At 39.8% G+C, this 14,006-nt stretch overlaps 1 protein-coding gene across 49 annotated transcripts in view; it reads left to right on the plus strand.

Annotated features, from left to right (window-relative positions):
* Positions 1-14,006, plus strand: part of TTLL5 (tubulin tyrosine ligase like 5) — a 297,434-nt gene that overhangs the window by 224,784 nt on the left and 58,644 nt on the right. For 7 of the 49 annotated variants that reach the window (XM_055097299.2, XM_055097300.2, XM_055097296.2 and 4 more), the window contains one exon: positions 661-8,484. The exons of 36 other annotated variants lie outside the window; for them this stretch is intronic. In XM_055097299.2, the coding sequence (XP_054953274.1) occupies positions 661-673 (13 nt within the window). In that variant the 3' untranslated portion in view covers positions 674-8,484. Of the gene's footprint in view, positions 1-607; positions 8,485-14,006 lie in introns of those variants that run through there. 6 more of the 49 variants (XM_055097288.2, XM_055097289.2, XM_055097284.2 and 3 more) reach the window with 1 other exon arrangement.

Below are 14,006 nucleotides of genomic sequence, written 5' to 3' on the forward strand. Positions count from 1 at the left end.
GAGAAGTTGTAATGAGCTTTTGACCATGCCAAGCCCTGTGTTTTTGGGTTGAACTTCAAACTTCTTCTAGCACAGAAGTTGGCATTAGACAAATATAGAAGCAATTTCCAAGAGCATCAAAGTTTCCACATCCTAGAGGGTTGAGTTTTGAGTTTAGAGAAGAATAGAACATTAAAGATGGAATGTCACTTGGATTTTGGTGCAAAGGGAGTTGAGAATCAGAATAGTGGGGTCCTGTTTCTTTATGATAATACTCAAGTTGCTTTCCCTCTAAAGGTTTCATTTTACCATCTGTAAAACGAAACCCACTGTCCCTACTGAATAATTAACCAAAATGACTTGTTTTCTGTCTATTCCATTGAAAGCTTTTTTATGAGCCCATTTGCTCTTTAATCCTGATGCTTTCAAGCCATTTTCCTCAGCCCCTCTTGTCCCAGCAGTTCTTTGTTGTAGTTCTCAAATTCATATACTTATATTTCATTTAGCTAAATCTCATTTGTCAGTTCTGTGAAGGGAATGATTTAAAATTTTTTTTTTTACCATTTTCCTAGTGCCAATAATCTTTCTTGATTTTCTTCTCCAATGTTTGCAACACTTCATAATTTAGTACCCGCTTCAGATCCTCCTTTCAAAACTATTTGTGGTATTTCTTCCAAGCAGTCAGCTGAACTGAGGACGACAGCCTACGAACAACTACATGCATCTGAACTGTCTCTTGTAAATGAGCTTTTTTCAGAGCCAGAATCATACTCTCCAGGAAATATGGAGAAAGAAACCTGAGGAGATTGAAGTTTGCCAGGCACAAGGGCAAAACTCAGACTGAATGAATTTGAAAGGGTGGGGCCAAAGATGTTGTAACCTGGGAGACTTCTCTGAAGAAAGAAAACTGTTTAAGAAACACAGACTGAACTGCAGTACTTTTCCTTAAATAGCTGAGATGACCTTCTTTACCCTGGGCTTAGGTGATTCTCATCAGGGTGACCTGAGTGGAAGTTGGTGGTAACGACTGTTCTGTGTCAGCACCCAGGACAGTGGTGTCTGTTAAGGCTGCCAGGGATTAGCAGGGAGGAAAGCCATCAGGACTGGGTAGCCTGGTAGCACCAAATCCCAATTAATGTTACCTGAACATGTGGTGAGGTCAGCCGTATGATGAAAGATGTTTAAGAGATTAATGTCAGAAGAATATGAAAATAAACACCGGCTTAAAAAATGTTATATCTTTTTAACATATGAATCATTAAAGTGAGAAGATTTAAGGGCAAAGTAATTAGGACTTAATAATTGTCCAAAAGTTCTTGAGGTGAGCATAGAAGATACCATATTGTGTGTTAACCATGTTCTGCCGGCTTTTTATTATGTGCAGTTTCAAGAAACATAGTTGAATCTATAACATATTCATCCTTAATACAGGCTTCTCTACATTATGCATTTCCAAGGTAGGTAATTATAAAATGTTTTTGGTAGAAGATAAAGGGATGGAGGCATAGTTGTGGGGATATGAGTACAACAAGGTACGCAGGTGTTCAGTGGCTGAGCTCAAACTGGAACTTATATGACCCGCTGTGCTCACCTCAGACTCTTCCCCGTACATCACTGATTTCAAAGGTCCCTGCCAATCTATTCATCTATATCTGTCTGTACAGCAAATGGCAGATCAATTATCCTAAAATATTGCTTTTGAAGAAAATACAATGTATGCACTTAGGAACTCACTCCCCTCTTTTTCCATGCCAGTTTTACCACTTAAATGACCAGGAAATACTGAAAATGAAATACTCAAAAGGAGGAAGAATTAATGCCACTCGTATTAGAGGTGCTGGGGGAATTTCTTTTAGATGTAGCACAGGAAGACTGGATTGAAGAACAACATGGAGGGCTTTTGTATAGTGTCTTCTGGGAGAGTGCATTCTAGGAAATGAAAGGGAAACCTGGAACACTGCAGACAATAATACCCTCTGACTCTGAGGGGCAGGGCCTGAGGGTAGAAAGGACATGAGCGCCAGTCAGGAGCTCTGCCACTTAGACTCTCTGTCTTCTAGTAATCCTCGTCATTTGGACCTCAGTGGTGGCATTAGGAGGTCTCTGGGGTTGCTTTTGGCATGGACAGTGACGTCAGTCAGAGGGATGGGTGCTACAACCACACCTAATCAAAAGTTGCGTGATTGTGTGTGTCTCATTGGGGAGGAAAGCTACATGAGAGTCATGGAATGATGGGTCTTCCCTTGCTGATTCATACTGGCATAATTTAAATTAAAATCTGACTTCTCATGCCTGCCTCCTGGGATGTTAAAATGGTTGTTGAAATGGTAATATAACTGCTGGATATTTCCCATCCCTCACTTCCCTCGTCCTTCACCTGAGTATGAAAACGCTTTTTTAAAAGATTTTGGCAGGAATTTATGCTAACCTCTGACAGAATCCATCCACATCAGTTTCTCCGTGAATATAAGCCCTTGGCAAATTTAGACCTTCTTTAAGGATGAGCAAATACTGGAATATCTTGGGGCCTGGCAATAGGTGGTATAGCTTAAAAGAAGGCTTCAGTTGGGCACAGTGGCTCAGGCTGGGCATGGTGGCTCATGCCTGTAATCCCAGTGCTTTGGAAGGCCGAGGCGGGTGGGTCATGAGGTCAGGAGTTCGAGACCAGCCTAGCCAACATGGTAAAAGCCCGTCTCTGCTAGAAATACAAAAAATTAGCTGGGCATGGTGGCGGGTGCCTGTAATCCCAGCTACTCAGGAGGCCGAGGCTGGAGAATCGCTTAAACCTGGGAGGCAGAGATTTGCAGTGAGCTGAGATCACACCACTGCACTCCAGCCTGGGCAACAGAGAGAGACTGTCTCCGAAAAAAAAGAGAAGGCTTCATGGAGAAGATTCAGAGGCTTCTAACCTCTGGAATGAGTTTAAGCAAGAAATAATAACATTTTAGAAAATACCTAGTGTGTATTCTTAGCAAAATGTAAGAGTAGAGAGCATCTGTGTGGAGAACTAGACAAAGCTATCATATAGAAGGAGCAAGGGGCCTGCAGTCAGGGAGGATTGCACAGAGATGAGAACTACGTAAGTGAAAAATTGGGCTGAACACAGTGAATAGAAATTGGCCACTGCAGAAAATTGAATTCGCAAAGTAAAAGACAAATGCCAAAAATTTGAGGAGGAAGTATACAAAGATAAAACTGATGACAGAAAAGACAGATTCAACCTAAAATAACAAATTCCAGAAAGAGAAGAGAAATAATAGTCAGTAGTATAGGCAAAAAAGACCCAAGATAAGGACATAAAGGGATTAGTTAATAAGATTAAATCAATAGATACATAACTTTGTGCCCTACAGAGATCTTGTGGAATAGTTTTCTAAACTGGAACGTTTCAATTAAGTCCTCAAAAAGTAGAAATTATACATGCCTCATTCTCAGACCACTTTACAATAAAATGAGATATTAAATATAAAGGCTGGGTGCGGTGCCTCACACCTGTAATCCCAGCACTTTGGAAGGCCGAGGCAGGTGGGGATCACCGGAGGTCAGGAGTTCTAGACCAACCGGGCCAACATGGCAAAACCCCGTCTCTACCAAAATATACAAAAATTAGCCAGGCGTGGTGGCATGGCTCCTGTGGTCCCAGCTACTCAGGAGGCTGAGGCATGAGAATTGCTCGAGCCTGGGATGTGGAGGTTGCAGTGAGCCAAGATTGTGCCACTGCACTCCAGCCTGGGCAACAGAGCGAGACTCTTAAAAAAAAAAAAAAAAAAAAAGGAAGGAAGGGAAGAAGCGAGGGAGGGAGGGAGGAAGGAAGTCAGGCAAAGATGTACTCAAAGGTAATCTGTCAAAGAAGGAAGGAAGGGAAGGAGGGAGGGAGTCAAAGATGTACTCAAAGGTAAATTCATAATCTTCATCATTTTCATTACTAAAATACTGAAAGATGAAAAAGAAATTAACCAAGATACAAATGGTAAATTGGCTTCAATAGATAAACTGGCTTCAGGTGATTGCCCAGTGTTGTTTTGGAAAGACCCATGAGGACTTCCCTGAGCTCAGCAAAAAAGAGTGCTTTGATAGGTTAGTAGCATCCGCCACACATAGGGAAGATGCTGAGAGTCGTGAATAGGCCGCATATTTGTCATAACTGAAGTAAGCTTTTATCACATGAAGTTAGAAAAGGAACCGTAAAACAAAGCTAAGAAAAACAGATTTAAGGAAATTAAGAAGAAAAGTAATATAAAGTGAAAAGCAAGCAATAAAATTAGTTAAGTTCAAAACCTTATTTAGTTTGGGTCAGGGGAACCCAGAAGAAGAAAATAAACATACTTCTGCCAGAAGAATAAGAGCAGTAAACATAAGAAAAATACTTTAAAAGTAGATATAGAAGAGACTGAAAAATTAGGAGAACACGGCACACTATGTACAATTTTAAAAACTAGATGAAAGATAATATTTTGAAAAATATCAAGTATAAATTGGTTCTTCTTGAAGAAAAAGAAGATTTAACTAGAACATAGAACAAGTGGAAATTTTCAAACTGCCTAAATTGCTTCTTCTTAAACACATGAGTAGGCCCAGGAACCATTTTTAAAAATCGTCTCCAAAATAGTTCTTCAAACTATTTTTCTGAAATCTTTTTTTTTGTTTTTGTTTTTTTGAGATGGAGTCTCGCCGTGTCACCCAGGCTGGAGTGCAGTGGCGCGATCTTGACTCACTGCAGCCTCTGTCTGCCAGGTTCAAGCGATACTCCTGCCTCAGCCTCCAGAGTAGCTGGGACTACAGGCATGCACCACCAAGCCCAGCTAATTTTTTGTATTTTTAGTAGAGACGGGGTTTCACCGTGTTGGCCAGGATGGTCTTGATCTCCTGACCTCATGATCTGCCCACCTCAGCCTCCCAAAGTGCGGGGATTACAGGCGTGAGCCGCTGCTCCTGGCCCATTTTTCTGAAATCTTTGGAGGCTTCCAGGTGCCCACAAGATAAAGTTGAGAGTCCTGACTCTGACATTCAAGCCTTCTGCAATATGACCTCTCTCCTGTCTCCTGCCTTCTTCATACTCTATCACCGCTTTGCACACAGACTGTTCCACACACATGCTTCCCATTCTTTGTTCCTACATATCCATGTCATCTCTGCAGAGTGCCCTTAGGCCTCTTGAACCTAAGTCCTGCCTTTAATTCAAGATTGGGTTTTAGTGTCTCACCTTGGTGCATCCTTCCCAGCTGCCCCTTCCTCACCTCCTCATCTGACTCTGCCATCTACCTCCTTGTTTTATTTTTCCTTTTTTCATATGTTCTGCTTTCTATAGCTCTCTCAAAGACAGATACCCTGTCTTCACCCTTTCATCACATATATATTGAATGTCTGTTTTGCTCAACATTGCCCTAGACAGCAATGTTCAATGGTGATAACACCAGTGGACAAGACAGATCAGATCTCTGCTTGCATGGTTTGTTTTTGAGAGAAGGGATAAACTCATTCCCAGTGCCTGAGATAGCTTATATTCGTAAGTTCTCAGCAAATGGCAGTGGTGATGGTGGAGATGGAAGTGGTGGAGATAGTGATGGCAGTGGTGGTGGTGACATGGTATTCTGTGTCAAGTCATATGCATCAAAGGTCAGTAAATAACAATGATCTCATTATTTATGCCTTGTAGAGTAGCGTATGGGAGACAGTAGAGTACAGTTGTTAATAGTCTGGAATTTGAAATGGGATTCGGATCCTGGTTCCTTGGCTTAACTAACTTTTCTAGAGATAGCGCTAAGCTTCTGTTTCATTATCTATAAAATATCACTTATGTCTTGGAGTTGTTCATAGGGTTAAATGAGATAATGTGTTTCCCTGACATATATTGCATCCAATGTCTGCTGGTCAGCATAGTTGTATTCTGCAGCTGCTCTTGTTTCCTACTAAAAGAAATCACATTTGTTTTGTTGGTAGGTTGTTACTTATAAGTGTGATTTGGTTCTGCTGGTGAGCCTGTGGAAATTTAAACATATTCTGATTTCCTCAACACTAATAACTCTAAAGGCAATTGAAGACAAAGGCTCAGTTTCAAACAAAAGAAAAAATTAGATTTGGAGTTATTGACTTCCAGGCCAGTTGGCTCCCAAAGTTCACACTTTCACATCCATTTCCCCCCTGTGCTGCAAATACATAGCTATGATGGATGAACATTTAAAGAAGAAAACCTACGGGACTTAGCTGTGCTTCAAAAACAAGGCACATATCTCCTTGGCCCCAAAATATACCAAAATAAACGAGAATCAATGAATGAAGCTGAAGCTACAGGCTTTCTGAAGCAGGCAGTGGCAAGCTCCTGTGTCATATTGGGAGCTCAAAGTGCCCTACAAGAGGAGAACCTAAAGCCAGGCTCATTACTTGAAAATAATTGATTTTCAACCTGGGACAGTTTCCCCCCCAGGAGACATTTGGCAATATCTGGAGACATTTATACTTGTCATAACTGGGGGAGTGCGACTGGCATCTAGTGGGTAGACTCTACAGATCCTGCTGAGCATCCTGCAAAGCACAGAACAGTCCCGCACTACAAAGAATTATCCAGCCCAACATGTCAGTAGTGGCAAGGTTGAAAACCCTGCACTGAAGGATGCCCTCCTAATGGGAGAGTAGTAAAACTGGCATGAACCGACTAACTGAGCCTATGTCTTTATATGAGACTATGGGCCTTACAGAGTCAGGAAGGCAATGACATACCCTTCCAACTGTTCCTGTCTCAAAACTGCCTTTGGTTTCTAAATATCACTGAGGCAAGTGCCCCAAAATGCCACCATAATGCCTGGTTTGGGGCTGGTGTCAGGGGTCTGGGTAAAGACAACTATATAATCTTCAGACACGGAGGAATGAGCAAGCACAGAGACCAGGACAGGGAATGATTCCCATTCAAAATAAGCCCGCAAACCAAAATTCCAAAACACATGAAAAAATCTAATTCTAAGAAAGATTGCCAGGAAAATCAAGAACTGGAACGTGAATTCTTTACAGATAAATTAATACTTTAAAACAGTCAGACATGTTAGATCATGTGTCTAATAGGAGTATCTCGTGGAACATGATATGTGACTCTGATAGGAGTATCACAAAAAAGACCTAAAGGATAATTGGACAAGCAACGCTTTTAGAAAATGACAGAATTTTCCAGAATTGAAGAAGACATGAGTCCTCAGCTAAAAAATTCATTCATGTACCAAAATAAATGTATCTCTAGACACATCATAGTAGCAAGAAACCAGAACATTAAGCGTAAAGAGAAGTCTAAATATTACCAGGGAGAAAATCTGCGTAAATGGCAAAGGAACACAGAGTACCAGCATTCTTCTCCTCAGCAATAATGAGTGCTAGAAAACAGTAGCCAATTGCTTCGAAGTGTTGATAATAAACTTTCAGTCTAGAATTTTATACATAGCTAAACTGGCATTCAAGAGTGAAGGCGGCTGGGCACAGTGGCTCACGCCTGTAATCCCAGCACTTTGGGAGGCCGAGGTGGGCGGATCACAAGGTCAGGAGATCGAGACCATCCTGGCTAACACGTTGAAACCCCATCTCTACTAAAAATACAAAAAATTAGCTGGGCGGGGTGGCACACGCCTGTAATCCCAGCCACTCAGGATGCTGAGGCAGGAGAATTGCTTGAACCTGGGAGGCATAGGTTACAGTGAGCCAAGATCGTGCCACTGCACTCCAGCGTGGGCAACAGAGCAAGACTCCATCTCAAAAAAAAAAAAAAAAAAAAGAGTGAAGGCAAAATAAAAATAATTTGAGACATTCAAAGTCTAAGAGTATACCTGAAATTCAAACTAGGAAATAGTAAAGACTGTATAGAGATAGAAGTGAATCCAGAAGTATTAGGCAACAAGAAACAATGAAATACAACAAATCCGTAAAATGTCAATAAATGTTAATGACTATAAAATAATTATTGGTCTTTAAGAAGATGAAAACCATTTAGAGATAACAAAGATAAGATACAGGGACCTAGAGTATTTAATTGATAAGGGTCCGTGTCGACTTTGAGGTCAGGACAGAAATACTGAATGACTTTACACTTAGGAAAAAATAGCTAAATAATTAAGATGCAGGCTGTAGTGTTCAAACCAATAGAGCAGGGAAAGGGAAATGTAGATACTTTATTAATTCAGTGGAAGATAGGAAAGTTAGAAGCAAAGGAGGCTGGGCGCAGTGGCTCATGCCTGTAATCCTAGCACTTTGGGAGGCCGAGACAGGTGGATCACCTGAGGTTAGGGGTTCGAAACCAGCCTGGCCAACATGGTGAATCCCCATCTCTACTAAAAATACAAAAATTAGCTGGGCGTTATGGCGCATGCCTGTAATCCCAGCTACTCGGGAGGCTGAGGCAGGAGAATCTCTTGAACCCAGGAGGCTGAGGTTGCAGTGAGCCGAGATCACACGCCACTGCACTTCAGCCTGGGCAACAGAGCAAGACTCTGTCTCAAAAAAAAAAAAAAAAAAGCAAAAGAAAAGGATGATAAATAGAAAACAAAAACTAAGATAGTAGAAATGAGTCCAAATATACAAGTAACCAAAATAAATGTTGACAGATTAAACTCTTCCATTAAAAAAGAGATGATCAAATTGCATCTTTTTAAAAACTTAAGTTATTGGCTACATGAAAGAGACATACATAAAGTAAAATATCAACAAAAGGTAGACAATAAAAGGTTGGAAAAGAGCAATTATGAAATACTAATCAGAAGGAAAACTGGTATAGCAATATTAATGCCAGATAAAATATAGCAAAAATCACTAAGGAATAAAGAAAAGCACTTGTATGCACCTAACATCATAAACTTAAAAATATAGAAACCAAAAGCTGACAAAATTATAAGGAGAAACTTGCAAATCATTAATATTAGTGGGTAATTTATTTGAATGTACTTCTGTCAGTAACAACTCAAAAATTACTGAAGACTTGAATATTTGAAATGCAGAATTAACATTTTGCTTTAATAAGTGGGTTTTCATCTTTCTGGACCAGCACTTAAAATAGAAAATACATTTTAGGGGCACATGTTCTCAGGACTTCCTGAGGGGTATGTCATGGGCGAAATGATCTAAAAAAAGAAAAAACATTTTATATGCAACCCAGCAAAAATACTTATCTATATGTATGTGTGTATGTGCAATTAAAATTTCACTAAATACTGTCTTCTATTTTTTAACGCTGATTCTGAGCCCTGAAATTCATTTTACAACCCAATTATGAATCACAGCTCACAGCCTGAAAAGCAGTTACAGCTATGCATGGACTCCTGCACTCAATGGTATTCGAGTATATGTGGAATGTTTATAAAAATTCAGCACATACTATGTCACAAATGAAGGCTCCGTGCACTTCAAAATATCAATATCAAACGGTTCACACTCTTCAACCAAAGCACTTAAGTTAGAAATAATAAAAAGAGGTTTTTTTTTTAAAAAAAAATCCATGTGTTGGAAATTTAAAAAAAAATAGAGTACCTATTACTCATGCATTAAAGAGATAATCATAATGAAAATTATAAAATATTTTAAACTGTATGGCTCTAAAAGTACTACACATCAGATTTGTGGAATAACCAAAACTGCACTCAAAAATAAACTCTTAATACATTTATTTAAAGGACAAGAAGGATTAAAAATAAGTGAGTTAATTGTTTAATTCGAAAAGCTATGAAAGGACAACAGAGTAAACTAATTGAAATATAGAAAGGAAAAAAATACAGAAATCTCCTACAACAGTCAGGTGCATGGCAGAACATGAGAGAACAGTGCCTCCAACTGTATCTGGCATGTGGTAGGGGGTCATTAAATACTTGTTGAAGGAACGAATGAAACTGACAAGTACTGGGATGGCCTCTGGAAAGACTAATGAATAAAAAGAGAAAAGGGCCTACTCAGGAATGAAAAGGACTGTAACCAGAAATACGGGGGAATAGATAATATGCAGTATATTTATAAAATGGAGTCCTGAGTGCCTTTACTGCACAAAAGTTGACTTCACTAAATGTTTCATGATTTGGTTTTGGAACCTGACCCTAATTAATAATGTTCTAATTGTTATTTTCTAAGGATTAGCATTAACTTCCATTTCAGAATCATAATCCCTAGACTGAGAGATAAAAGGAAGAAGCAGCATATACCTGTGTGTGTGTGGATATGTCGAAAATTGTAGGCTACTTACTATGAGTAAATGTTTGGTAGGAAAAGTCAGGGTATGTATTTTTTGTTGTGTTTTGTTTCTTTTTTCTTGGGAATTGAAAGAGGTTGGTTATCGCTGTATTTTATAAAAACGATCAGGTTTGGGGGTGTTTGTTTTCAGGACCTTCACAGATGCAGCCATGTCTGCTTTGCCACAGCCCTGGTAAGATCAGCATTTGTAGCTTTGCTCTTCCTGTAAAATCTTGAGCATTTTCCTTTTGTGAGTCCTTCCTTCTACAGAAAGGTCATCTCTGATGTGGTGGCATGAGTCCAAGATAAACTTATACTAAACCATTGAAATAGAAAACTAGTACCCCTGTGTTGGGGATGTGGAAAGCCTTGAAAAGAACCCAAACAGAAATAATATAGCAGCAAACCACAGTCAACCTTGTGAAGTAATGAACAAAACAGACCTTAAAGAAAGCATATCGCTTTCAGAAAAGTTTCCACTGATCAAAATAATGGGCAAAAGAAGAATAGAGGAAACCACAAATAAAGAAATGAAGATCCACGAAAAACCTGTCAGAAACCTTACCAGCAAAAGGGATGGTGGGGCTATTGCTCATTATAACCCTCCTGGACTGGGTTTTATGTATAAATATATGTTATATAGTTATATAGGCTGGCTATATGGTGTGGTCTTGATGCCAGTGGAATTCCTAGCCAGCCAGTTGATTGGCTTATATTCCTTAAATAGAGACTTGTACTAGAAGAAATTTTTCAAAATAATTAATACAGGGTGTAATATCCCTATAAGATGAAATACAGGCATTTCATCTTACAAGGATATTATTTATTTTTAATGCATCATTGAACAACTACTTTGAAAGGCTCAGGAGAGCTGTTCCCTCAGAGTAGGAATAATGCTCATTTGAGGTGCTTTCTCAGACCTCAGAAAAATGGCAGAGGCAAGACAAGTAGATAGATGTGAAGCAAGTGAGTCAAATTCAGGGTTAGGAAGTGTACATGTAATATTTAAGGAAACTCTTTAGCTGCCAGCTGTGAACATGTCCCGAGGAAAGAGATTTTGACTTCATAGAGAGGAGCATGCGACTATTCATTGAGTTCTTCGAATTCTTTGTTGCTACTATATGTGGTCACGTGTCTTATTATAGTTTTTAAGTGGCTAAGTTAATCAGGCAGTGTGCTCTTAAGCAGTTTTTATTTTATTTTTATTTATTCATTTATTTATTTATTTTTTGAGATGAGAGTTTCACTCTTGTCACCCAGGCTGGAGTGTGATGGCGCAATCTTGGCTCACTGCAACCTCTGCCTTCTGGGTTCAGGTGATTCTCCTGCCTCAGCCTCCCAAGTAGCTGGTTTTACAGGCATGAGCCGCCACGCCTGGCTAGTTTTGTATTTTTAGTAGAGATGGGGTTTCACCACGTTGGCCAGGCTGGTCTCAAACTCCTGACTTCAGGTCTGCCTGCCTCAGCCTCCCAAAGTGCTAGGATTACAGGTGTGAGCCACCGCACCTGGCTTAAGCAGTTTTTAATAATCATTGACAGTTTATCCTCAGAGAAGAACCTAAATAAGACCATTACCACAGCTGAGATTGTAGTAAGCTTCTTACTCTCAACCTTTAACTACATCAAGCAGCTTTCCATCTCCTAGACAATTTCCAAGAAGAACAATTAAGGACTAGATATTCACATCTATCACTCTTCTCATGTTTGAACTCTAACTTTTGTGTAGTGTAAAGTTAATGGCACCTTTTGTCCCATCTTTTCAGTATTTCTCACTGTCAAGCTCTTGATACTTCTATAACTCCAGTTTTTCTAACTTCATCTTTAGCCACTTCTTTATATTCTGGTGTACTATGACCAGAGAACATCAGATAATGGAACTGTATCACACACATATTTAACTTTATACATTCAGCTATTCAGAGAGAAATTGATTATAATTTCAATAAAGTGGCTGATTCCAATTGATTTTACACTTAGGATAAGATGGGAGAAATATCACTCCAGTCAGTCAGCTGCAGTTCCCGTGGGACTTTCTTATAGCAAGGGCATCCCACTGCACTGTTATTCTCATGCTTAAAGATACATATTTTAGGCCAGGTGCAGTCGCTTATACCTATAGTCCCCGCACTTTGGGAGGCCAAGGCAGGCAGACCGTGTGAACCCAGGGGTTTGAGACCAGCCTGGGTGACATGGCAAAACTCTGTCTCCACAAAAAATACAAAAATTAGCCAGACCTGGTACCACACGCCTGTAGTCCCAGCCACTTGGGAGGCTGAGATAGGAGGATCACCTGAGCCCAGGAAGTTGAGGCTGCAGTGAGCTGTGATTGTGCCACTACACTCCAGCCTGGGTGACAGAGTAAGACCCTGTCTCAAAAAAGTAAAAATAGAAATACATAGTTTATACAACATGATCCCATAATACAAGCCTACTTTTCTAAATACAAACCTACTTCATTTGGTGCACAGTTGAACAAATCATTCTGACACTGGCAGAAAAATACATATTAGATTTATTAAGAGATAACCTGTCAATCTCAAATGTGGCGTCTCTTCCTAAGGGATCTTAAGAATAATTTTTACTATGAGATTTTTGTCTTATAGGCTGCCAGTTAATTACCTTGTAACTTTAATAGCAAATTGCTGTTAACTTCCAGGTTCAGAATGCCTATGGCCATTCTTCTGTAGTTTAGCACTAATATTTCAGACTGATGTTGGAGTCAATGAGTCATTCAATTTGATATTTCTGTATGTAGATAGACTTATAGTGAATGCAGAGAGTGTTAAGCAGTATTCCTAAGTAAAAAATGACAATACTACTACTAGTAATAGTTCATGTATATTTAGTCCATAATATAACACCAGTCACTGCTTAGATGTGCTTTATATTCACCATCTTACGTAGTCTTCAAAAGCCTATAACGTAGGTCTTGTTATCCAGGTGTTAAACCATAGTAACTGACTTAAAGACAACCAAGGGAACACATACATACCTCCCAACGTAAATATTTCCTAAAACACATGTATTCCTAGGAAAGCAGCAAAGAATCATTGCAGGGGCAAGTGCAAGTTGACATGCAGGCTCTAGACAAGCTGAGTTTCAAAAGTTCTCATTTAGGGGAAGGTTGTCCAGAAGTTGGAATATATTTTCCCAAGGAAATGATGTTATCACAACAAAAGCATATTTACCCATAATGTGCCTAAAGTAGTAATAACAGACCTAAACCATTTTGTGCACCAGTGTTTCCGTGGAAAAATTCACTCAAGAGTTTCCCCTTGGATTGCTGTGGACACATTTCTACATCACAGGGAGAATGGGGACTCTATGCTAGAAGCAGTAGAATCGTTAGAAGTGTTCAAATTCTGAATCTGTGGTGGTCTCCAAGGCCTTTGATGGGAGTTGATGGGAGGGAAGAGGATGGAAGAGTGAGTGAAACTGGGAACCAGGGACCATAGGGTTAGAGGATCTTGAGTAAAGAACGGGATAAAGCCTGAGAAGGTGAAGGGTGGGTTGGGGGTTCCAGAGAGGAGAGGGAAAAGTTTCAAGAGTTTTAAAGACCCAGAATTCATTGAGTCTAACCCCCCAGGGACTCTTCTCATCCCTCAGGCAGTTTTCTATTATTCACTACCAGTTTCTACTACTGACCCAAAGATTTTGCCGGCTTCTTCCCTTTTTTTTTTTTTTTTTTAAACCACTAATACTTTGTGAAATTGAGACCAGCCCAGGGCTTTGCTCCACTCAGCTGCTCCTAAAGCAAGCACAGTGGCTCTAATGGTTTTTAACTTCTGTAAAGGAAAGAGCTTATCTTAGGCCCTCCAGAACTTTTTCACTTGGACATGG

This window comes from Pan paniscus, chromosome 15, assembly GCF_029289425.2.
Source record: "Pan paniscus chromosome 15, NHGRI_mPanPan1-v2.0_pri, whole genome shotgun sequence".
Classification (NCBI taxonomy): domain Eukaryota; kingdom Metazoa; phylum Chordata; class Mammalia; order Primates; family Hominidae; genus Pan; species Pan paniscus.